The sequence below is a fragment of the Pezoporus flaviventris genome, unplaced genomic scaffold (genome assembly GCF_033815535.1).
Source record: "Pezoporus flaviventris isolate CSIRO_AGI_PZ_B2104156 unplaced genomic scaffold, CSIRO_AGI_Pfla_v1 ptg000045l, whole genome shotgun sequence".
Classification (NCBI taxonomy): Eukaryota; Metazoa; Chordata; class Aves; order Psittaciformes; family Psittacidae; genus Pezoporus; species Pezoporus flaviventris.
Window position 1 is genome coordinate 24,610,466 of NW_026892593.1, and position 24,640 is coordinate 24,635,105.

The following is a 24,640-nucleotide window of genomic DNA, read 5'->3' on the forward strand; positions in this document are numbered from 1 at the left end:
AAACAAAATTATTAGCGTATAAGTAACTTTGTTTGCATGCATAATAAAATAAATACAATGTTAGTTTAATAGTTTGTGCAAAACTGCAACCAGTGTTAACAAGCTAATCTCAATAGTTTGTTACAATATTTGCAGTATATTTGGGTTAATGAAAGCAAGTATAGAACCAGTACAGATCACATTTCTAGAAAGCAGTTCTCCCTCTAACTGAATTACCATGTACAGATTAATTTTATACCTCTTACCATGTAATTTACATATGTATGTAAAATAGGCATGCACATGTAAATTATGCACATGTAAATTATACATAATAATTGCATAGATGGTAATATAATTTTTAGTATATTTACTGTACTTGATAAATGCTGTTTAACATCATTTTTATACTGTGGTACCTGTAAAGTTTTAGCATGTTAAAAATTAAATTTTCAAATGCATAAAAGGACACTGCTGGATTTCTTTATAGCATAAACTGCTGCTAAAACATTATTATGCTTAGTTTGAAAACATTCCAAATCTAATATTTAACTTACTACAAAAGTAATTGCTCTTGTTACTGCAGTATGTGGCCTGCATGCTCTTCCTTAAATTAAACTGCTAAATAATTATCCTATTTTTATATGCAGTATGGAAATATTTTTTCTGCTGTAGACAAAACATTGTAATCAGGCTTCTTGAAGCCCTATATGGTTTTGTTTTATTGATCTCCCTAGATATTAGCACTTAAAAGTCTTTATGCTAACAACAAATACTTTAATGCACTCATACCATTGTAATTATGATTTTCCAGGAATAAAAGCTTTACAGGTTTTGTAAGAAGGTGGTAATGTCCTAGACCAATTGCAATAGCTGTAAAATAAACCACCTTTTAAGCACGTGAATCCCTAAGTTTGAAGTAGCAGGAGAAGTCTTGGTGTGCAAGTGTGAGTTGTTATAAGTTTAACCTGTTTACTGACCTGCATCGTCTGAAAGAACAAATAGTGGATATCTGTGGAGCAGGTGTGGAGGAAGGAGAAAGGGTATTATTCAGAGAAGAGACAGTTGAACCATTAAATCTTTTCAGTCAGGGAGATTGAGATGAATCTGAAGCATTGTGGTAGGGGTGAGTGAGAATTTTAAAGCATAAGAATCCTTATGCTCCCTGTTATGTTATTTAGCATCCTTTGAAGCTTATGTTTTAGCTCTGGGAACCAGCTGGGTTTTCTGAGTCTCCCTCAGAGTCAGAACTGAGTGGTTTAGAAGACTCAGTGAAAGATTTGACGGATTTCTCTGGAGTGGTATGTTTATTTAGTTAAGGGTCTGGATTGCTGAGCTGGGTGTTCTGAGAGTATGATACACAGTGAATGTTAGTGGTATCTGAGGATTTACTGTATTTTATAGCTTTCTTGGGGTGTTTCAAGAAGCACCTGGTTTTATAATGATGGGTATGACAGTTTGCACATATTTTGCGTACATAGTTTGTAGGTTTTCTTTATTGATGTTGAGTGGCTAAGAAATTGATACTGCGGTAGTTGTATGTGAGATTGTTTGATGGAGAAGTGGTAGTTATTGAATGTTCTCATACAAATTTGAGGGAGTCTGTGAGGTAAGATTGTTATCTGTGTATTTTTTGTGCATAATTGCTACATTTAATGTCTCATTTGTGATTTGGCATACGGTGGATCAGTCAGTATGTATGGGTAGGTAAAGAAGTAGTTGTGGGTGAAAATGGAATCAATTTATATCTAGACAGGAAATCTGAGTTCTTGCTGAAGACGCTCTTGTTCGGTTGGCCAAGATGGTGTTGGTTTTACTTGTTTTTGGTTTTGTTTTTGTATGTGTGTAAGAAAACTAAACTGTTAAACAAGTGGAGGCTTGATGATGGTTTCTGTGAATTCTGCCGATTCTTCAGTTAGCTTTCTCTTGCACATAATACAAATGTGGTAGGATTTCCTTCATTGATATTTTTAAATAGGGTGGGACTGGGACTGACAGTACAGATTGTAGTTTTTCTAGGAGCTGGTAAGGATGGGGTTTGATGTCATTGTCAATAATGTGAAGCAGAATGAAGAGTCTGTGTCAGGACCTGGTAACAGGTGGGGTCAATTGATTGTTGCTGCAGTTTGTAACTATAATATCCCCTATATCTGTTGACTTCAGCAGAAGAATTAGTGATGAAATCATGAGCAAAACCAGCCACCACCACAACTTTCCTTCCTCTGAAGAAAATCTATAAAGTCCTTGTCTGTGCTTCTTAATTCATCAGACAAGAGCATAGGATGAGAGGGCTCAGATACGAAGATGGACTTGCCTACCTGAATGATTAGGTGTTCAGCTCTTCACTTTATGAGATACCAGCTGAGATGGAAAGAAACTGTGAGACACAGGCAAAATAAGTAATTCCTGGGATTGATTTTATTTTCTTTCTTCATCTCTTTACTTTCTGGGAACAATAATAACTTTTAAAGTGCATTGCAGACAATTATAGTGGAAACTTAACAAGTTGTGATACTTTAAATGAAAAATAAATACAGGTTGCCAAGAGCAAAATGGGTGGTGTCTACGGAATGAGTATTATAGCAGTGCTTGAGAAAGACGTTAAACATCCCTCTACCTAATAACTTTTTGCTGAAATAATTCCACTCTGCAGAGCCTGTATCTAGGCATCCCTGTTGGGTTGGTACTGGAAAGTTACTGGCGATGTAAGACAGACAGCCATGGCAGCAAAACTTCAGATGCCACTTTCCAGAGGTCTACCTGGAAAGCATCTTAGAGTCACAGCATCCATTACCCAACTTTATTGGTCCTCTGTAATGACTTTCAATATCCATACTCTTAATAACTTGGATTGGTATTGACTGTCGTCAAAAGTCTGAACAGTGCATGGGGGAGGTTTAACAGATTTTTATGTTTGAGGTATCTTTTTAGCTGAGTTTTGATTGAAACTCGGATGCATGTGTTTATTTCTTCTCTAATAGAAGGCCTTGTCATTTTTCAGTAGAAAAATACTTGTCTTTGCATATGCAGAACTAGGCTATGCTTGCAAAAATTCAGAGAACATAGCTTTACAAGACCCATGACAAATGGATCTTGAAAACTTCTGCACTGATCTATGCAATGATGCATGGAAATTTTCCAAGAGGGACTACAGTGGTATCAATATTCTTCTCGTCATTTGAAGAATGAAATCATTCCCCTTTGCTTTTCTGACCTATGAAATCTGTTATTCCATTTTGTGGATAGGAGGTAAGAACAGTTTAATATGAGACAGCAGAAAGGAAATGTTTCTCTGTAAGACTTGAGTGTAGGAAGAGGTAGCTGGTGAGTAGGTAGAGTGCTGCTGAGGGATGTGTGTCTCCTGACAATTTCTTGCTATATTTGGCAAAACTTAGGGTAGAAAATGATAGTTACAGACATGAAGAGAAGGTTTCAATCTCAGAAAAAATGGAGGAAAGGGTTCTATAAAAGTTACAGTTACTCAGGGAAACAGAGCAAAGTTACATATTACATTCATTTTAATGCCAGGGTCAAGTCAAAACAGAGACTTGTGGAATTACAGAATGGTTAGGGTTGGAAAAGACCTTAATATCATCTGCCATGGGCAGGAACACCTTGCACTAAACCATGTCACCCAAGGCTCTGTCCAGCCTGGCCTTGAACACTGCCAGGGATGAAGCATTTACCATTTCTTTGGGCAACCTGTTTCAGTGCCTCACCAACTTCAGAGTAAAGAACTTCTTTCTTATATCTAATATCTTATATCCATTTTGCCCTTCTTGAAAATGGGGTTATATTTCCCTTTTCCAGTCACTGGAAACTTGCCCTGACTGCCATGATTTTTCAAGTATGATGGACAGTGGCTTAGCAACTTCATTCGCTAGCTCCTTCAGGACCCATGGACGGATTTCATAAGGTCCCATGGACTTGTGCACATTCAGGTTCCTAAGATGATCTTGAACTTTATCCCCTCCTACTGTGATCCTAAGGTCTTCATTCTCACAGTCCCTGCATTTGTATTCCAAGACTTAAGAGGCATGGATAGAGCACTTGCCAGTGAAGGCTGAGACAAAGAAGTCTTTAAAAACCTCAGCCTCCAAATCCAGGGTAGCCAGTTCTCCTGTTTCCTTCCAGAAGGGGCCCTTTTATCCTAGTCTGTCTTTTTTTTTTTTAGGACATACCTATAGAAGCCCTTCCTGTTAGTCTTGACATCCCTAGCCAGACTATTTTAACTGGGCCTTAGCTTTCTGACCTGATCCCTAGCTTCCCAGACAATGTCCCATTATTCATCCCAGGCTGCATGTCCTCGCTTCCATCTTATATAAGCTTCTTTTTTCCCTCTAAGTCTTCTCAGCAGCTCCTTATCCATCCAAGGAGGTCTCCTGGCCCTCCTGCCCATTTCCTTCTAGTTGGAATGCAACACTTGAGCTTGGTGCAGGTGATCCTTGAATATCAACCAGCAGTCTTGGCCCCCCCTGCCCTCTAGCGTTATATCCCATGGAACATTACTAAGCAGGTTCCTGAAGAGGCCAAAGTCTCCTCCCTTGAAGTCCAGGGCAGTGAGCTTGCTGCACGCTCTTCTCACTGTCCTGAGGATCTTGAACTTGGCCATCTCATGGTCGCTACAGCCAAGGCTGCCCTGGAGTGTCACATTCCCAACCAACCCCTCCATGGCACCTCTCCTTGTTAGCTCCTCTATTGCTTGCAAGAGGAAGTTGTCTTCCACAGAATCGAGGAACCCCCTGGTTCGCTTGTGCTGGGCCGCACCGTCCCTCCAACAGACTTCTGTTGTGGTACTCACCTGCTCTTATAATTTACACCTAATTGCAGGTCTATGGACATATAATGGTTGTGTAATTTACATGTGTATTCAAGCTTAGGAAATACAGCATTTCTTTTAAGACTGCAGTATTTACCATGAAATAGGTAGCTTCCTAAATAGCAAGTAGGTGGAAATGTTTTAGGAAATAAAAAACAGAAGATGCTTTATTGATAAAATGTATTTTCATTTAGTAGGAAATCAGTGGAATTAAAGGGATGAAAATCCTATCTCCATGTAATTGATATAATAAATGAACTTTAGCCATTGCAGCTAACAAACACTCGTGTCTGTACACGCTCCTTTGTGTCACATCTGGACATGCTTCTTTGCCATCCAGACAAGCTAATTCAATTTCTGATTTATATGATAGTATCAATTCACAAAGTGTAATTACCTAGTAATCAATTATATGTAAAATGACAGAGGTATCAGAATTTCCTGCAAGAGGATACTGAAATCCTGATTGTGTGTGAGCATGTTCACTGCAAGGTGACATTGAATCAGAGTGACCTTAGAGCAGACAGGTGTTCTGCTAGTCAGCAGAGCTGCAGGGGATACTGACAGGAGGATTTGACAAGTGTGAAACATTCGCTGCTAGCTGAGAATATATTCCTCATCATGTTATGGTTAAACAAATCTGATACCAAATCCTCCCTTTCCTCACCCCCCCCCAAAACGCTGTTTCAAAGTGTTTCTCTACACTCAAAGGATAGATGGGACATAAACTCCTCTTTTGTTTAAGGATACAAGTCTCGATGGGAAAACGACTGATGTCTCAAGGGATGAAACTCCACCATAGACTCATCTTGATAAATGCTTCAGGGAGGCATAGTAATGAAACAGTCCTCTTGCTGAACAAAATAGCATATTTGCAAAATAATCAACCGAGTAGCATGTACCGCCAGCAAACAGGTCATGTTGGAACATTTAGAATCACAGTGGGAAACAAACACTTTACAATGCTGTCAGTAAGAAAAATATTTTTTTGATAATAGAAATAGTTTTAACCCTGAAATTTTCACGCTTCTAAAATGAGATCTTCATAATTGAGTAAATGTCTTGTGTTTTTAGTTTTATATCTTTTTCTAGAACTTGCTTTGTTTTCTTCAGAAAGTGAACATTTTATTTGCAGTGTTTGTTTCAGAAGCATTTTGATAGTGTCATGCTTTTTGGGTACTCCACTAGGATACTGGAGTATATTAAAGCCAAGCATTATGGAGAGCATTTACAATCTTTGTGTCCAGATGTTAGTTAAAGAAAGGTGTTGAATAGTAAAGAACGTTATAACTCCTTTTCATGCTGGCATTTTCCAAAACTCGATATTTTCACTTTAACCTTCAAGCTGGCCTATGTATTCATAAAGCTTTCTGTCCAAGACTAGGCACTTTTTAGACCGTGGTTTTTCTTAAACTGTGATGACTGACACAGGAAGTTCTGTGCCTCATAAAGCCTTTTACATTAGCAGGAAGATTTGCATTTGTTTCAACAAAATAATTATGAGCAATATTTGCTTTACTGAGAACTTCAAAACCTGCTTTTGTTCCCTCTTCCAATAATTTGTTTTCATTGCTGCCTAAAAATGTTTTAAAAGGAAATGTCTACATGTGGTTTTTTTTTTCTGAACTGTAGGTTTTATGTCTACTCACAGGCAAAATGTCTGGTTTATCTTATATATATTAAATTCCAAGCCATTAATGTACATTACTGCCATGCAAATATTATTTAATGCATAAAATACTTCTTAAGCAAAATTCAATAAATGCAGAATTCTCTGTGGAGTGGCAGTTGAAAAACTCATAAATTTAAATTACACAGTCACGTCAATGAATTCAAATTAATGAAACGGCGTCCCACACAAGCACTACAGTAATTTACATATTAATTTTGGCTAATGTTTTTTTATGGCTGTAACAGACTTGTACTAGTCATATTCAATAAAATACAACAGATTGTGAAACAACAAACAGTCAGCAGTTGGATATGATTTATCTGTTGTTCCATTGGATCCTCATTTTCCCAGGAAAATGCTCTGTCTACATTATTAATGTATGACAATTTTCTTGTATTCGTACCCTGAAGCGGAATATGTCTGTTAATTTTGTGTAACGGCTGTTTTCCTAACAAATGGTATTTATTTTTCATATTATGACAATGCCAATAAAAAGAAAGTAAAGCCAGCTTTGTGGCGTTGGACACCGATGTGAAACCCATTTCTGTGTGTACAAGATGTACTCATTTTAGGTTACAGAGACCTCAATACAATTTAAATTGATTTTGTATGTTTCTGTTTTATACCATAGTCCCTACTTTGATAGTGAATGTTTCTTTCTTTTTTTTTTTTTTTTGTGGGTGTTTTTTTTTTTTTATTTATTTTATGAGTCCTACAAATGTTGGTAAAGAGTATGCTGTAGCAGAATGTGATAGCAAGCTGCTTCCCTTCAGAAGATAGCCTGTGTCAGTGCAGTTGAATTAACCTCCTCCAGAACTCAGGTTTCATCAAAAGGCTTTCTTATATTAGTTGCTTTAACTTCCCCTCTGATTGATTGCTAGGGGAGATGAGAATACAGATTGAGTGGAGTAAATACTGGGTTTGGAAGTACTAGTACTGCACTAGCTAAGTGATGGTTAAGATCACATACAAGATCTCTAGAAAATCCCCAAAACTTCTAAGTTAAAAAACTAATACATGTTGTTAATGTAAATAGTACCCAGATATCAGGTAACTTTGAAATACCTATTTCTTCCTTTCCTGAATGGGAACATTAGCATTATGTGACTAGTCAAATACTTACTGACATGTAATCCTCCATCCTAGAAATGAAACGTCCTGCTCATATAGAGTTGTGAGCCTTTGCACGAGAAACATTTCATTAAATGTCAACTCTTGATAGGGTAAGTAGGGGTAGTGAGAATGTGTTTAGCATCAGTGTTTTCAGGGAAAAACCTACATTGTCTGTGTCTGTATATTTGTATACAAAATACCATGCTTGGTTATTTTTCTTTTCTTTCAATTCTGGCAATAAACTTCTCCCTCTGGATTCTCTGAAGACTTAATTTCTCATTTCTTTCTACTACACATCATTTGCATTATTCTGTGCTATACTCTGTAATTGACTTTAGAATGTCAAAAAAGAAATATTGGGTAATTTTCATGTCTAGGTTGAAATAGAAATAAATGAAAAGCTGAATGTTTTTGAAAGTTTTCAGGCAAGAGAGTAAATTAGACAAACTTCAGTGTGACTAATAATGCTGTAAAACTGATACAAAACAAAGTGCTTTAATGAAGTTGCTAAGTGTAATGCTTCAGGATATCTTTTGGAAACAAAGAGTATCTTCTGTCTACTCCAGCACCTACCTTTGCTAATAATTTACAGTTATTACTCATTCCTGGCTACCCAGAAGGCATGGTGTCAGCTTCACATAGTTGTTTACAGTGCTACTAGAGTGGGATGATTTTTAGCTGCTTGTTGTGTCTTTGACTAGATGTAATTGCTTACACTTCTAAACATTTTTAGCAATTTCCAAGCTGAACAAAATCTTGAGTGCCACATGTGTGTTAAGGTGAAAATCAGACAAATTTTAGGTAAGAAATTGTTTCAAAGTTAGGTTTTGTTATCTTTGTGCATAGATAGAATGAAACAATTGGGTGGCTTTTTAAACATTTTCTGACCTCTTTGATTTCATGATAATAAATTTCTGAGCTGGTTTTGTAGCTCATCCTCCACCCAGCCTTGTGCTTCATGGGTCTTTGGACCTGTCCTGTGACAGGTAAAATACATCTCTAAATACTGCTGCATCTCTCCAATACAGCATGTGTTCGTACAGCTATGATCCTTGGGTCTTAGAAACAGCTGCATTTTCTTGGGTTTGGAAATGGAGTATCAGAGGTTTGCTGAATCTAAAGACACTTTATGTGTTTCAGTGTATTTTTACCAGAGTGGAATGCTTTTAGAAGTATTTTCTGAATGCTCAGAATGAATTGCTGCCAAGAAAAGTGGCAATGGGAACAGAAAATGAAATCCTGTGACAATACACCTACAAATGCTTTTCTTTGAGCGTGCCCTTTTCACAGAGATGATAGATTTGAAATCTGGTGAGGGGCGTAGCATCCTAATGCAGCTATAATCTGATAATAGTATTTGAGTTATTGCAGACTTTGTCAAAATTTGTGGCTTTTTAAAGAAATATTATGTAGAGAATTATTTGAAATTATCTTGGAAATGGCTATAATGACTAGTAAGAGGAAGATAAAATTCAGGCTTCATACTTCTATTTTCTCTTTGTACTGCAAATAGCTTGCATTTTTACTTTTTTTTTATTATTACTATTTTTTTCTTCCCAAGCATGCTATCTTACTTTATCATTACTGTATTTTTTCATGTATGTATAGAACTGACCTTTTTCCAAAGTGACATTAACTAAGAGTACAGGACTGACTATGTTGGCTCAGACCAAGGTCTGCATAGCTTAGCATCTCCTTCCTGAAGTCTCACCTAGTCATTCTGTTGTGATTTTTCCATTATTATGAATATATTTCTTCTTGTATAAAAATTACATTATGTACTTCAATGGTGAGATATAAACTGTACCAAAATCTGTATTCACAACTGTAAAATGATTGACTTCTCCATGCTAGTTGATTCTATATCAGCTGTTTGGAAATGTCCCCTTTTTTCCCCAGATGACATCAGTATACATGAAGCTGTTCAAACAGATCAAATAAAATGGGCACAATTATTTATCTACAGAAGGATGCCTGAATTAATCAAACTTGATAAAAGTTTGTGCACATAGATGTTTCAAGTGTTTGGGGGGGGGAAGTTAAGGGCAAACTTAGGTAAAGCAGACTAGAAGAAAATAGTATTCACAAATGCTTTTGCTCATAAACAGAGCAAGTTCTGAAGGACATTATTTTTCCTACTGCATTAAGAGTAGATTTGGAGAAAAAGTTTTCAGTAATTTAGTGATACATTTATAAGCTTGTTCTCACCTTGGTCATGCAGTTCTTGTGCAATTCTCCATGTATTATGCAGATACCTAAAATTATTCTTGCAGGAAAGAGAGAATCATAGAAGAGTTAGGGTTGGAAAGGACCTTAAGATCACCTAGTTCCAACCCCCCTGCCATGGGCAGGGACAGCTCACACTAAACCATGGCACCCAAGGCTCTGTCCAACCTGGCCTTGAACACTGCCAAGGATGGAGCATTCACACTTCGCTGGGCAACCCATTCCAGTGCCTCACCACCCTTACAGTAAAGGACTTCTTCCTTATATCCCATCTAAATTTCCCTGTTTAAGTTTTAACCCGTTACCCCTTGTCCTGTCACTACAGGCCCTAATGAATACTCCCTCTCCAGCATCCTTATAGGCCCCCTTCAGATACTGGAAGGCTGGTATGAGATCTCCACGCAGCCTTCTCTTCTTCAGGCTGAACAGCCCCAACTTTCTCAGCCTTGTCTTCATACAGGAGGTGCTCCAGTCCCCTGATCATCCTCGTGGCCTCCTCTGGACTTGTTCCAACAATTCCATGTCCTTTTTATGTTGAGGACACCAGAACTGCACACAGTACTCCAGGTGAGTTCTCATGACAGCAGAGTAGAGGGGCAGGATCAGCTCCTTCGACCTGCTGGTCACGCTCCTTTTGATGTAGCCCAGGATACGGTTGGCTTTCTGGGCTGTGAGCGCACACTGCAGCCAGCTCATGTTCATTTTCTCATCAACCAACACCCCCAAGTCCTTCTCCACAGGGCTGCTCTGAATCTCTTCTCTGCCCAACCTGTAGCTGTGCCTGGGATTGCCCTGAGGCAGGTGTAGGACCTTGCACTTGTCATGGTTAAACTTCATGAGGTTGGCACCAGCCCACCTCACAAGCATGTCAAGATCCCTCTGGATGGCATTCCTTCCCTCCAGCATATCAACTGAACCACACAGCTTGGTGTCAATGGCAACCTTGCTGAGAGCACACTCAATCCCACTGTCCATGTCACCGATGAAGATGTTGAACAAGACTGGTCCCAACATTGATCCCTGAGGGACACCACTCGTTACTGGTCTCCAGCTGGACATTGAGCCATTGACCACAACTCTCTGCATGCAGCCATCCATCCAGTTCTTTATCCACTGAGTGGTCCATCCATCAAATTGATGTCGCTCCAATTTAGAGACAAGGATGTCATGTGGGACAGTGTCGAACGCTTTGCACAAGTCCAAGTAGATGACATCAACTGCTCTACCCCTGTCCATCAGTTCTGTAGCCCCATCATAGAAGGCCACCAAATTGGTCAGGCAGGATTTCCCCTTAGTGAAGCCATGCTGGCTGCCACCAAGCACCTTGCTGATTTTCATGTGCCTTAGCATGCCTTCCAGGAGAATCTGCTCGAAGATTTTGCCAGTCACAGAGGTGAGACTGACTGGTCTGTAATTCCCTGGGTCATCTGTTTTCCCCTTCTTGAAATTGGGGGTTATATTTCCCTTTTTCCAGTCGTCGGGAACTTCACCTGACTGCCTTGAGTGGCACAGCTTACACATATTAGCAATATCATGCATAGTAAATTAACATTAATTTAAAACATTTTACAGTATTATTATGTGGCTTCTGGTTAACTGGTGGAGAGAATTGCTAAGTGACATTGTTTCTAAAACTTTCTTTAGGAATATCATTTGAATTACTATGAAATGATGAAATGTGTTTGCTTATCTCGTAAACTATTAACTAAAGAATCTGTATTATTAAAGATCTTAAAAATCAGGGTTTTAGTTTGTATATGGAATAAAACAAGAATCTTACCATGAACTTTTTGAGAGACAATACAATATTAAAGGAAATCCTTTCTTTGATGTTTCCTCATTTTTGAGATAAAACAAATAATTCTTTTGAAATTATTTTTTAGTTGCCTCATACAATCTGCATAACCCATTCATTCCCATGTTCATTCAACCTGTGTTGTTGAATAGTGAAAGTCGGCAAGAAATGGGACCTTAGGGGGTTTGTAATGTTGGTGTTCCCTTGCATCTTGTTACCCAGAAATAGTTTTTTTTAAGGGATGTTTAGAAGTGTTTGAACCCAAACACCACACAACTGTGTGTCTAGTTGCTTTGATTATCAGTTATCCTGATCTTTATAAGAGATCTGAAGTTCTTATTTTCTTTAAAGTCTCAGGAAAAAAGAAAGTTTTAACCATTACAGGTGTTCCTGTCCTGTGCAAACAATTCAGAATACATATGCTAATATAAGATCATATTAGATGTACAGAATTGTCAGTAAACAGATCATGTGATTTTTATGCAAATGTATTGTTTTTAAACCTTTGATAGAGTTGTTTGTTTTTTTTTTTTAAATGAATGCGTTCTAGCATAAATGAGTTGCTAAGTATTCTGATAGGAATATTTTCTATTTGTTATTTACAAGTTTTAACTAATGGTTTCTTCTTTGTATGAATAAACTAAGCTTTTCAAAGTGGAGATGTACTTGAAAAAATTAAGTAGTGCTTACATCCTTCTGACAACTTAATGAGGTGGATTCACTGTCATTTTTGCTTTTTCCTAGAAAAAGACAGAGGGAAGCAGGAAGTGGGGGAAGAGGGGAAGGGGTGAAAGAAGAGAGAGAGAGTAGGGAGAGATTAGAAATCAAGTACACCCAAATGTTTCAAATTCTTGAAAGTTTACATATTTGTTTATTTTGGTTTTTTGTTTGTTTGTTTTGTTTTCAAATCTGTACTGTGTTTCACTGTGCATTGTACATAGTACCCCTTAAACAGTGTGTGTGTGTGTTCATTACAACTTTTGGAGGTCTATTCATTTATGCATTTCATTCAGCTGAGATGGTTTTATCTCTATGTCTCTTATGTTGTGGTTTGACATTTTAGAGTAGAATTTTTCTTTTCTTTCAATCCACCTTCAATCACTTGGCTTTATAACCTCTAGAATGTTTTCTCACAGAGATCCTTCTGTAGCATCATGGCTTGTTATTCTCCATGTTGTATACAAAGATCTTTCCCTTCACTTTATTGCATTTATGTCTGTGGAAAAGATAGAAGAGAGAAGGTAGAGTAATATCCTCTCCTCTCCTCTTATTCTTTTATAGAACCTGCAGGTAAGAGAGATAGAAATTTTGAGGAAGTAAAAACTAAATAAAAAAATACACTGTTTCTACAAGTTCTGTCTTGATCTATAATATGCATTCTGGAGTAGGTTTTGTATTAAACAATGAAAATGGGAAACAGTAACTTTTTTTATAATTCAGAAATCTGAACTAGGACAAATGGGTCCTGACATGATGATATGCGTAAGACTATGCAGTAATGCCCGTTTTTACAGAAAGTTCAAAGTCCGGATAGGGAGATCAGCAATAAGGTGGCACATTACTTAATGTTATTTTGTATGGATCAAGGAAGATGGAGAATTATTGGTATGGAAGTCAGCTCCTGCAAAGACTATTCTTTAGCCTGAGGCAAAATTGAGTTTGAAGCTTTAAAGTTGTATGTGTTTTCTGAAGTGGGCTTTTCTTTTTTATCTTTCCCCCTACCATTGCTCTGTTCTTTTTCATTCAGTAATTTACTACTAATCATGACAAAACTCTCAGAGGTGAAGGGAATTTACAAGAATGTAGTTAACACTTTTGGAATAGCAAATAATACCACATATCAAAAAAACCTGCAAAGTGCAAAAAAGTTTTCTGAGAAAATAACTTTTTAATAGGTTCAAATTATGTTCATTTATGTAATTCTACCTCAGGAGAGGAACCATACTTAATGCTCCATAACGGTTATAATCTGTTTATAAAGTAGTAGATAGATGTGTTTAAGATACTGACTGCTTTTTCTCTGAGGCTGTTGACTATTCAACCCTCACTTTTTTATTTAATAGAAGCTAATAATTCCCATTTCACCAAAAATGCAACATAGGAAAACTATGTTTTCTTGTTTTGGAAGAGTTGATACAATTTTGGGCCCTTTAAAGTCTATCAGTATTAATTTTATACATTGTTTTTCTGATGCTAACAGTTCTTCATCCTCTTAACAAATATTTTCAAATGAGTAATACAAGCACTGATGTGCAATTTTTATAGTAAAAAATAAACAGCTTCTAGATTTGGAACAAGACTTGATGTGTACCAGTGTTTACTATAAGCTTTATTGCTTGGAAGATAAAATATTTTAATTGAAGCATTTAAGTACAGGTTCCAGTGTACCATGTGAATTTGGAAGTTTTTTTTGTTTTATGTACAGCTGGCTAGGGAAACACATGACAAAACTTGAACTTCAGCACAACAGAGTGTTTGTGATCATAAGTTTAATTCTTACTTGGAAGTAATCTGCTGTCCCAGAGAGCAACAAAGCATTTTTGAAACAAAATGTACTCTCTGAAACTTCAATGTTAACGGTAAAAACCTTTTACAATTAAAATAGTAGCACCCTCTAGTGTGGTTTAGTTATACAGGATTAAATCCTTTATGTAAGTGTCAGTGTTTCAAGGGATGATAAATCCCTATAGTACAAAGAATTTTATACTAGCATAAATATGTTGAAATTAGAGGTTGTACTGTAGAGATTTGGCTCAGCTGTGAAATGGATTTATAAACACCTGGGGGGTAATCACATCTTAAACACATATAGCTATTTGCAAAGTTGGTCTGTGTCTCTGCTCTTCTGTAGATACTAAATACTTAGGAAAAAATATAATGATTGATTTAACTAATTTTAAAGTTAAGCAATTGCATCAAGATTTAATGCAAAATGAAACCATATTATGATAGAATTGAAATGCTTTTTGCTTTATTTACAGTGATTGTTTCTCATAAAAACTAATTTATTTTTTAAAAGGTTAAGGAAGGATGATGAATTGGCTTGCATTTTCTTGTGTCATTAAGCTGCTGCACTTTTTAACCAAGGAACATATGGACATTTATGAGAACTGATGGAAATCTGAAAGTAGTGGTGACAATTAGTGCTTCAATAAATGCTCATCCAACTGAATCCAGCAGGAAGGGCCATCCATTAAGAAGTATTTTGTGGTATTTAAAGCTTATTCAAAACCTTTTGAGGGAAAAATCTTCTGTTCTTGCAAAGTTTTAGATGATTGAATATATTGTTTTCCTACAGATGTGAGATGGTACTCCAACACTTTTTTGGCTTCTTTCCAGAAGCTAGTGGAGTTGATCAAATTAGTTATGCATGTCTTGTATGCCATCATGTTTATTTGTAAATTTTGTAATCCAAGTCTTCATTGTTTGAATAGAGTAACAATAAACAGCAGTTGTACTCCTGACATCTGACCCTCTTTTTTTCATCAGCGTTCTTCAGGACAATCTCTGCTCTACTTTACTCCTTCTTTGTGTCAAAGAAACTTAGGTCTGAAAGGGACTTTCATCTTTTCAACCTTTGCTTGCCTTTATAAGGGATTATATTTTGTCTTATGCTCTTCTGTGACCTAGAATCATAGAATCAACTAGGTTGGAAAAGACCTTTAAGATCATCAAGTCCAGCCTTTACCACGTGATTCCCAAGTCCATCACTAAATTGGTATCACTGAGGGCCTCATGTACACAGTTTTTGAAGACCTCCAGGGATGGTGATTTCACCACTGTCCTGGGCAGCCTGTTCCAGTGCCTGATCACCTTCTTGTTGAAGAAATTTTTTCTGTTATCTGTCCTAAACCTCTCCTGGTACAGCTTGAGGCTGTTTCCTCTCTTCCCATCGCATGTTACTTGGGAGAAGAGACTGACCTCCACCTCACTACAACCTCCTTTCAGGTAGTTGTAGAGAGTGATGAGGTCCCCCCTGAGCCTTCTCTTCTCCAGGTTAAACAACTCCAGTTTCCTCAGATGTTCCTCATCAGACTTGTGCTCCAGACCTTTCACCAGCTTTGTTGCCCTTTTCTGCTTCAACACCTCAATGTCTTTCTTGCAGTGAGGGGCCCAGAACTGAACACAGGATTCGAGGTGCAGACTCACCAGTGCCAGTACAGGGGGATGATCACTGCCCTGGCCGTACTGTCCACACTATCTCTGACACAGGCCAGGATGCTGTTGGCCTTCTTGGCTGCCTGGGCACAAGCTGGCTCATGTGCAGCCATCTGTCAAGCCAGCATGCCCAGGTCCTTTTCCACAGACCAGCTTTCCAGCCACTCTTCCCCAGGCCTGTAGCATTGCATGGGGTTGTTGTGGCCCACGTGCAGGACACGGCACTTTGCTTTGTTGAAAAACTCATGCCATTGGCCACAGCTCATTGATCCAGCCTGTCCAGATCCCCCTGCAGAGCCTTCCTGTCCTTTAGCAGATCAACACTCCCAGCCAATTCAGACCTCCACAAGCTCTGAATTCAATGTTGTGCTGGTGCCCAAAATGGTCACATTGTTTCTAGCAATAATTACATCACCCCATATATTTTTCTCCAGTAATTCTTGTTAAATTAAATTCATTGTAACTGTAGGAAGTTTTTATATTCTGGAGGCAAAGAATATGTAATCTGGGCACTCATAGCATGTAAGCTTAATCTTCCCCCCCCTCTTCAAGAGGTTAACTATTTTTTCTGTTCATTATATTTTCTTTAGAAGTATAATATTTATGATTTGGTTTGATTTTGTTTTTTTGTTTGTTTTTTGTTTAAGGAGGTGTTAATTTTGTAATTTTAGTATGTACTAAATTATTTGATGTGCATATATTAGATGTGTGTTGTATACAGTGAATATTATAACTAGGAAAAGATTTATTATATTTTCCTTTAATATTTCAGTGCTAAATTTAAGGAAACCTCACAAAGAACTCTGAAGTTACCTTTTAGTGTAATTTGTAACTAGAACTCCTGGAATCCAATGTAAAATTGCCAGTGCATCCATTTATAATTAGTTAACTCAAGCATTACGATCCCAATTGTATAATGCTGACTTGCTTTACAAACTGTATATTTAGATAAGAGTGAGAGACTTCTATGATGGATATCGGTGAGAAGAAACTACAACATGGGACGACCATATTTGACAGTAAAGTAAAAGCACTGATTTATATTGCCCAAGGAAGTTGTAAGTCTTCTGACTTTTGATCATAGAAATATTTTTAACCCTGAAATTTTCACACTTCTAAAATTAGATCGCCATAACTGAGTAAATGTTTTTTGTGCTTTTAGTAGGTGTTGTATATTTTGTAGAATTAGCTGTATTTCCTTCAGAAAGCAAACATTTCATTTCATTTCTTCAGAAACATTTTTATACTATCATCATGCTATCCCCAAGTTCTGGCAATGCATTAGAGACCTGAAGGCATCTGCCATGAATGCTGTAAGTAAAGATACACCTGCTTTGGTGCATAAGGATGAATTTGGAGACCTCTAAAAGTCCCTTATTCTCTCTGATTCTGTTTAAGAATTAGGCTTTCTATGGAATCATGTTCCCTAGTCCCTGTGAAAAAATTTGCAGAAATTAAGGATGAAGAATACTTTGTATCATTGAAGAACTTATATTGACTTTGTGAAGTTCTTTTATGAAGTTGTATTATAATATGATGTACAGTGTTTACAATGTTCTATTCTCATGCAAACTATGCAATTTTGTCTTTTTGTGAGATGATATTATATTAGTTAGGAGAAATATATTATTAGTTAGGAGAAATCAGAAGTAGTTTGTTCATTCACTTATTCTCCATGCCGATGATTCATAAGACTGTTTTCTTTTGTACAGTGGAAGTGATATCACGGGAGACTATTTCAAATTCTTTTTAATGTGTTCTTTAACAAATCCTTTGCATTTCTTTGCAGCTTAACATAAACTTTTCTGTTTCCTGCCTCTAGTGTTTAATTTTCTATAACGCTTGCTAGATTTCCATGTGTTGGAGTTGAGTTTGGGGAAAAGGAGTTTATAATGAAAATTTTGTTCTCAGAATTTAGATACATGAGTAATGAAATACTGAAACTTTTTAATGATTTTGTTTTTCCCTTTTTGTATGAAAAACAAATAAATTATTGAAGCAACTGACTGCTGAAACTTTACATTGCTTCCAATGAAGTGTACCCATCCAGAAGTGTACCTTTGAGCCCTTTTATAGCCTTTCACTTTTGGCCAAACAGGAAAAACTAAGCTAAAAGAACACTGGTTATGAAAGAGATGAAGACCGATTTTTCATTTTTACTGCTTTTTCTTTCTTGCCTTTTCTACTAGAATTTTATCTGCTATGTAGTGATTCTGCCAGGAGTTCTGGTGTTAAGAATTTGTAGAACTCCAGAATGCTCTGGGCAGTGTTCCTGCCAAAAACATAATTAGATTCTAGAAAAATATATCTTCAAATGGAAAGAGTGTAAATATAGAAAAGTTGATAATTGGATACTAAAAGGCATTAAATACGATTTACAGAATTTTTTATCTATAATCCATTGGCTTGTCTTTCTTTTCTAAATTTGGAAAAGTATTCTGTGGAATGCAAAATGACAGTCAAGAATTTAGAAAGAATTCTTCTTTCCTAGTATCTTTGTTGCTGATACATTTTAATGTGCAGTGATAACCTTCCCAGTCCTCATTTTATGTAAACCAAACAAAGCTCTTAGAATTAGCATGTAAGCTTAATAATGTGATGCATTTTCACACTTTCATTTTCCTGACTATCGTAGAAGTCTTAAATCCATGAACTGTTGTTAGCAGTACAGAAGCAACAGTCCAGTTTCTAATGCCAATCTCAAATTTATCTGAAGTCTGTAAAAACTATAAATAAAAGATGTCTTTATCAGCTCACAAATTAGAGACTGACTTTGATCACATTCTTGTTAAAAATACTAGGGAGAAAACTAACAGTGTGCATCTATATAATCACTAGAAATTGCTGCTTTTTCACTTCTTAAAAGGAAGCAATTGTAATTGTAGACTTTGCTGAAAGAGTTACTTTCCAGTTCTTGATTTGAGCTCAGTTATATCCAGATTTCTACCTCACAGCTAAATCTGCATTTATCCAACTGCTTTGTCACATGAGCTGTGGTGTTTTTTATTTTGTAGAAGACTGAAGAAGTAAAGGCAGTTTCTGTTACTGTCGTCCCACCACATTCAATAATTTGTTAAGCTTTCCTGCAAAACATTATTAAGTTTTAGTCTACATTTCTATAATAATACTGATATCATTATATGGTACCTGTTACCTGAAGTATGTTCATATAATAATTCAGATGGAAATATCAGAGATTGTCATCTTCACATATGCCAAATGACTTTTTATATGTAGCATGTGTTTTGCAGAGATGCTGAAATATAGAAATGGCCCTGCTAATCATGTAGATATCAAAGTAAGAAATGCCTTTGTAAAAGGGGAAACATCTTAAGCTGTCTTTGTGGTGTTTTGGTTAAAAAGGTTATAATTTACAGTAGCTGCTGCCCAAATTCATTAAAGTTGGTAGCAAAGAGCAATGCAGGTATGAAAATGCCTCAAGGTGGTGGACAGCCTTTTCCTTTGCTCCTTTTGATATCTGAAATACAACTTTATAATTTTGAGAATTATAATGAGTATCAAACTGGAATAGCTTCCACATGTTTACATCCTTCATCTCATATATAAAGCATGACACTTAATCTTGTCTGTTTCAAAACATCAGACCCTTTATGAAGGTTTAACTTCACCCTTTTCTGTTAGGTCAATATTTGAAGATTATTCAAAACCAGTACTGGCTGATTCCTTGTTTATTACTTTTATTGATGATTTTGTAATTGGTACCCTGTAATGCTAATAACTTTTGAAATAGGGAAGTGTTTTGATATTTATTAGGGACTGTAGTGATAGGACAAGGGGTAACGGAGAAGAGAAGGCTGCGTGGAGACCTCATAGCAGCCTTCCAGTATCTGAAGGGGGCCTATAAGGATGCTGGAGAGGGAGTATTCATTAGGGCCTGTAGTGATAGGACAAGGGGTAACGGGTTAAAACTTAAACAGGGGAAATTTAGATGGGATATAAGGAAGAAGTCCTTTACTGTAAGGGTGGTGAGGCACTGGAATGGGTTGCCCAGCGAAGTGTGAATGCTCCATCCTTGGCAGTGTTCAAGGCCGGGTTGGACAGAGCCTTGGGTGCCATGGTTTAGTGTGAGGTGTCCCTGCCCATTGCAGGGGGTTGGAACTATATGATCTTAAGGCCCTTTCCAACCCTAACTATTCTATGATTCTATGAGATAGAAAAATAGCCTATACTTTCATTTAGATCTTTCTTTTTCATTTAAAACACAAGTTAATAAAATAGCTGTGATCATTCCTAGTGAATTTCTGTGTCCTACACCCTAAAACCTTAAAGGCTACATATTTGTTCTGCAGTTGTTTTCATTTGTGAAATGAAATATTGTCTCTTAAATTCAGGAGCTAATAAGGAATTTTCTAGAATGGCTTGCCAAAGTTCTGGTCTTGCAATTTTATTTCTTCTTTCTTGGGGAGTTGATTGCAATAATGGAATTTTTCTTGAAAGATGATAATTTTTGTGCAGTTTAGCAACATAATTACACAGCATATTAGATACACAGCTTTACTTGTAATTAAAAATTGATAAGTCTACTTACTTGATCCCTGGTGAGAACTCCTTGTTCAACAAGTGCTACTTAAGAAATAACTTCTTTTGCTTATGCAATAATGTCTTTATTCTGTCGAAGAATAACTTCTAAATGGGTGCTGATATAACAGCTGATGTCACCATTTTCTCTCTGCAAAGGTCTTTGGTACCTGGTGAAATTAAGTTAGAATTAAAAGTATTAGAAATATGAGAATGGTAATGCACACTGGACCTGTTCATTGGGAAAGAGTATTAAAAACGGAGGCAAATTAGTGTTGCAAAAGCCATGGTATTCTGCCCTGCAAAATACAGGGAAATGAAGGAAGACAGCTTTCTGCTTTTCCTAACTTCATAACAGACTAAAGATTCATATTCATCCAATGCAAGGTTAAAGTACTAGGAAAAGGCTGCTGAACTAGGTCTAAGAGTAAAGGTAATCCACCACTTACCTGGGAGATTATTCCAATGGGTAATTGTTATTGTGAAAAATTTTCCACTTGTGTCCAGTTGGGAGTAACTTGTCCCATTACCCCTCTTCTTTTCCATGTCAATCCTTGTAAAAAGGGACTCTGCCTTCTTTGTAGCCAGCCTTTATATACTGGAACATGGTGATAAGATCTCCCCTGAGCCTTCTCAAGACTGAACAGACTCAGCTCTCTCAGCCTTTCCTGACGCAGCTGGCTTCCAGTCCTCGGATCATCTTTGTGGTCCTTCTCTGGACCCTCTCCAGCCTGTCCACATCTTTTTTTGCATAGCAGGGACCAAAACTGAACACAGTGTTCCACCTGTGGCTTGACAAGTGCTGAGGAGCATGGGATGATGACATCTTTATCTCTGCTGGTGATGCCCATGTTGATGTAATCCAGTGTCCTGTTGGCTTGCTTTACTGCGGCAGCACACTGTTCACTCATATTGAGCTTGCTGGCTCTCAGGACCTCAGGTCTCTTTCCACAGAGCTGCTCCCCAGCCATGTAGATCCCAGCCTGTGCTGCACTCCTGGATCATGTTTTCCAAGGTGCAAGACCTTGGACTTTTTGAACGTTGTAAGTTTCTTCTTAGCCCACTCTTTCAGCCTATCCAGATATTCCTGCAGGGTGGCTTTACTTTCCAAAGTGTCTACTTCCCCACTCAGTTTCGTATCATCAGCAAACTTTGTCAAGGTACACTTGATCCCATCTTCCAGATAACTTATGAAGATATTAGACTTCATTGGGCCCACTATCTATCCCTGGGGCACCCCACTTATGACAGGTTGACGGCTGGAAAAGAAGCTATTTACCACCCACATCTGGGCAGGGTCTGTCAGCTGCTTCCCCACCCAGCACACGGATCACTTGTCTGGACCATAATGCGTTAGTTTGTCTAGGAGGAGGGTTTGGGGAACTGTATCAAAAGCTTCAGAGAAGTCCAGCTAGACAAAGTCCACTGCTTACCCCACATCTACCAAGTAGGTTACTTTGTCATAGAAGGTGGTCAGGTTTGTCAAGTATGATTTGCCCTTGGTGAATCTATGCTATTTATTCCTAATCGTGCGCTTCATGTGACTTGTGATAGCCCCCAGGAAGATTTGCTCCATAACTTTCCTGGGGATTGAAGTAAGCTGATGTGTCTATAATTTCCTGGACCCTCCTTTAGGCCCTTCTTGTAGATGGGAGTGATGTTATACTTCTTCCAGTCTTGTGGGATATCCCTGATCCTCCACGACTTCTCAAAGATTACAGAGAGCAGCCTCGCAGCAACGGCAGCCAGCTTTTTTAACACCCTTTTTTACACGTTGTCAGATCCCATTAATATGTGGTGGTCAAGCTCCTGTACATACCAACTCTTCCTTCACCTGCGGTGGGCCTATGTTTGCATCAACCTGGATTTTTGTTCCAAAGGCCTGGGGTTCAGCAGTGCTAGTAAAGACAAAGGTGAAGAAAGAGTTGAGAACCTCTGCCTTTTCAGCACTGTTGGTGACTAATTCACCTCTCCGACTTAACAGTAGACCAGTATTTGACTTCTGTTTCTGCTTGTTGTTTATGTACCTGAAGAACTCTTTCTTGCAGTTCCTGACTTCTCTGGAAAATTTCAATTCAAGCTGAACTTTGGCTTTTCTAATTGCATCTCCGCACACCCTGGCAATGCCCTTGTATTTCTCAATGACCACTTTTGAGGAAGCCAAGGAATGTTTGTCACTGCTCTGGCTGGCTTGGCTTATTCCCCAGTTGGTTGCAGTGGTGTGAGTGCTGCCACTTTGGACCCTGCTTCCCAAGTCCTTCAGTTTAAAGCCTGCCTCACCAACTTGGTCAGCCTGCTGCCAAAGATTCCCTTGCCTTTTCTAGACAAGTGGATCCCATGCCTCCCTAACAGGCTACGGTAATCAAAGAATGTCCTGTTATCAGCAAAGCCAAAACCCTTACAACAGCCACAAATCCAGGAATTGATTGACATTATATATTTATTTCTGTCTGCACCCTTTCCTCTAACTGGTAAAATAGAAGAAAATATAACTTGGTCACCAATACTTTTTGCTTGCACACCCAGGGCTGTTTATTCATCATTTCTGCCAGATTCTTCCAGTGACGTTTGTGCGCACATGAAAGAGTGACAATGGATAGTAGTCTGTGCTCTTGACAAGTTTGGGCATGCTCTTGGCAGTATCTTGGACCTTAGCTTCTAGGAGGCCAGCAGATGGGTGCCTCTGTGCCCCTTGTCACCCACTATGAGTACTTGTCATTTCTTTTTTCAGTATCCACTGTGTGCTGGTACAGTTTCTCCTTGCAGACCTTGCTTGTGGATGTCTAAAGCCCTTAAAGCTTCCTATCTATTTTTGATTGTAATATTGGAGGGTGGTGGCTGAAGCAGAGTCCAGCTTTTGTAGGTCACCAGGGTCCAAGGTGCTCATCTACTGGTCTCCGCCACAGAAGCATGGTTCTGAAACCACTTGTCTCCTCTTATACTGCACAGCCCAGTAACTGTTTCCTGAAGCTTGGCAACCTGACACAACAGATCATCAGCCTGTGCACATCTTTTGCAGGTACTTACCTTTTCTCCATGAGGAAGGTCTGGGCACTCATTGCAATTTACCGTCTATACTGAAGTCTTCTTCCTTACCAGTTCCTTCTGGGTGGAACTGTCATATATCTTGGGGGCTTCCTCTGTAGGAACACTGGTTTTAACTCTGAGGTGAGTGTCCACCACTATGGCAGAGACCTAGAGCACTTCCCTGGGCTGTGGGCCTGCAAGCAGGGTGCACAGCCCTTCTCATGAACCCTTCTGTGCAAACTGCTGCTCCCTCAATCCTTGTTTGCATGCCCTGTTCACGGTGCTTCTGTTGACTTGCATCCCAGAGATCAGAGATCTTTTATGTTCTTGTTAGAACTGTGATGGAGAAAAACCACTACAAAATTATTTGCTTTTTTGATGGAAAGATGTTTCATTAATTATTCCCTCACCCTGGAAATTATTCATACTTCGTATATGAGGGGTCAGGAACAGATCTTTGTGGACAGAAACAGTCACAAAGCACTAGAATGCTTACCTCATGTAAAATGGGGGGGGGGGGGAACGGGATAAGGGCTGGTTATGAGTGTCATTTTACAGGGATTTCTAAGTATTCAGGCATCACAACTTTTTGGCAGCCTGATTTGCAGGTCTACACTGGTTGTAGGTCATCCACCAAAAGTACGGGAAGGATGGAAACAAATTGCTGGAAGGAAAAATATGAGAACAGAGAGCACGACGCACATTTCCCTTAACTCCATCGGTCATGCCCCAGCTATGTGAATGGTTTTTCACTTCTAAAAGGTAACAGTAAATTTGTTCCATCTTTATCAAATTACTTTCATCAGCTTAACTTTTCTCAAGCACAAGTGAGCACCATGTTACATAACCAAGGCGTTACTTGCTATGTGAGTGTTATGCTTGCTCTATATTCATAGACTGGGGATGAGAGTGTGTCCCAGAAAACTTGGCAGAAGAGATAGGAAAGATTATAAGACAAGTTGCCAAAAAACATATTTCTGGGTTGTTAGGGATTTTCTTTATTTTGATTCTTTATTAAAAAAAAAAAAAATCTGTTAACATTTTGCAACTTGTCATTTTAGAGCACATGAATAAAAATTTATATTTCTTGGTTAATTTATCTTAGTGCAACATTGAGTATGGTTTACCACTACTGCTTTTCAACCACTTATGAAAACAGGAGAAGAAACAAAGAACTTACTTAGCTGCACATATGTATGGCCAAATTAAATGTGTAACTACAAAATGAAGATACACAAAAAATTTTAGGAGGCAAAGACTTTATTCTCAAGAACAAGTTTATTTTTGGCAATATTAATATATAATATTTTAG

General features: G+C 37.9%; 1 protein-coding gene across 8 annotated transcripts in view; it reads left to right on the forward strand.

The window, feature by feature from the left end:
* IMMP2L (inner mitochondrial membrane peptidase subunit 2) overlaps positions 1–24,640 on the forward strand; it is a 628,424-nt gene that overhangs the window by 77,484 nt on the left and 526,300 nt on the right. Inside the window, exon 4 of one of the 8 annotated variants that reach the window (XM_061467722.1) lies at positions 23,321–23,462. The exons of the other annotated variants lie outside the window; for them this stretch is intronic. Coding sequence (XP_061323706.1) covers positions 23,321–23,447 — 127 coding nt within the window. The 3' untranslated portion in view covers positions 23,448–23,462. Of the gene's footprint in view, positions 1–23,320; positions 23,463–24,640 lie in introns of those variants that run through there. 8 annotated transcript variants of the gene reach the window in all.